Raw genomic sequence first — 1,299 nt, forward strand, 5'->3', positions numbered from 1 at the left:
TAAATAATTTTATTTTTTTTTTTTTTTTTTTTTTTTTTATTTAAATATGAAATATAGCTAAAAAGTAAAAATACACGTTACATATAATTTTAAATAAACAAATATGTAGTCAAATATATTAAATAATATAAAATATAAAAATGTTTTTGTGTTTTTATGTGTAATAATTAAAATATTTATATAATAGGTTTTTAGAATATTTTAATGATATTTTAATTATAAAAAATAAAATTTTGTTTAAAATAATTTATTTTTTTTTATATATTGTTTTAGTTTCTTCCTTTTTCAATAAAATAAAAACATTAATATTTAAAATAATAAATATATATATATATATATATATATATTTAATTCATCTTTTTAAAATAATTTTTATACTTTTTTCTAATTTTTTAAAATACAATAATGTATATAGTGACAATTCTTTATAATGAATTCTACATTTTATATAAATGACAAAAAAATATTTTAATATATTATACTAGCTAAAAAAAAAATTTTAAATAAAAAATATACTTAAAATGAAAAAAAGCTGTTTTTAAAATATTATTGAGAAGATATTATAAATATCATATTTCAGATAATATATATATATATATATATATAAATAAAATATTGATTAAATAAAAAAAGAAAAAAAAAAAAAAAATGAAAAAAGCAGATTACTTTATCATATTAAAGCAGAAGATAAAAAGTTTTTCAAATTGGTATAAAGAGTCAAGTATTGGTCATAGAAATTTCGTTTGGTTATTTATTGGTAGTTTTTGTGGGTATATTTATGGTAAAATAGAATATGAAAAAAAAAAGAAAAATAAAGGAGTTTATGGTGATCTTATATATATTGATGAATATATAGTGGATAATAAAAATATAAGAAATTTTGAGAAAAATTATAATAAATTAAATATTCATACATTTAAAAATAAAGGATATGAATATACAAAATTATTTAAAGCAATTAATTGGGATAATTCTCCATTAAGTTATTTACAATTAAGATTATGGAAAAATAAAGATTGTTATGATGAATATATGAAAAATAAAGATGTTAACAAGTTATTAGATAATGTAAAAAAAGAATGTAAATTTTATTCATCAGATAAATATGAAACAATAGTTGATGATTCTATTGTTCGTCTTATCCCTTAAATGAGTTAAAATATTTGAAAAAAAAACTTCAAAAAAAAAAAAGATATTTAAATTATTATATATACTAAACTTTTTATTAATATATGAATATTTGTAACTTTTATATAAATATGAGTTGTTCTTTTTTTTTTTTTTTTTTTTTTTTTTTTT

The 1,299-nt window shown here is 13.5% G+C and overlaps 1 protein-coding gene across 1 annotated transcript; it reads left to right on the plus strand.

The window, feature by feature from the left end:
• Nucleotides 1-648: 648 nt before the first annotated feature.
• On the plus strand, nt 649-1,149 carry PGAL8A_00403700 (conserved Plasmodium protein, unknown function; the record flags this gene model as incomplete). Its single annotated transcript, XM_028670397.1, has 1 exon — nt 649-1,149. One exon carries the CDS (start codon nt 649-651, stop codon nt 1,147-1,149), a length of 501 nt encoding a protein of 166 aa, XP_028527154.1.
• Between the last annotated feature and the right edge of the window lie 150 nt (nt 1,150-1,299).

The sequence above is a fragment of the Plasmodium gallinaceum genome (genome assembly GCF_900005855.1).
Source record: "Plasmodium gallinaceum strain 8A genome assembly, contig: PGAL8A_v1_108, whole genome shotgun sequence".
NCBI lineage: Eukaryota > Apicomplexa > Aconoidasida > Haemosporida > Plasmodiidae > Plasmodium > Plasmodium gallinaceum.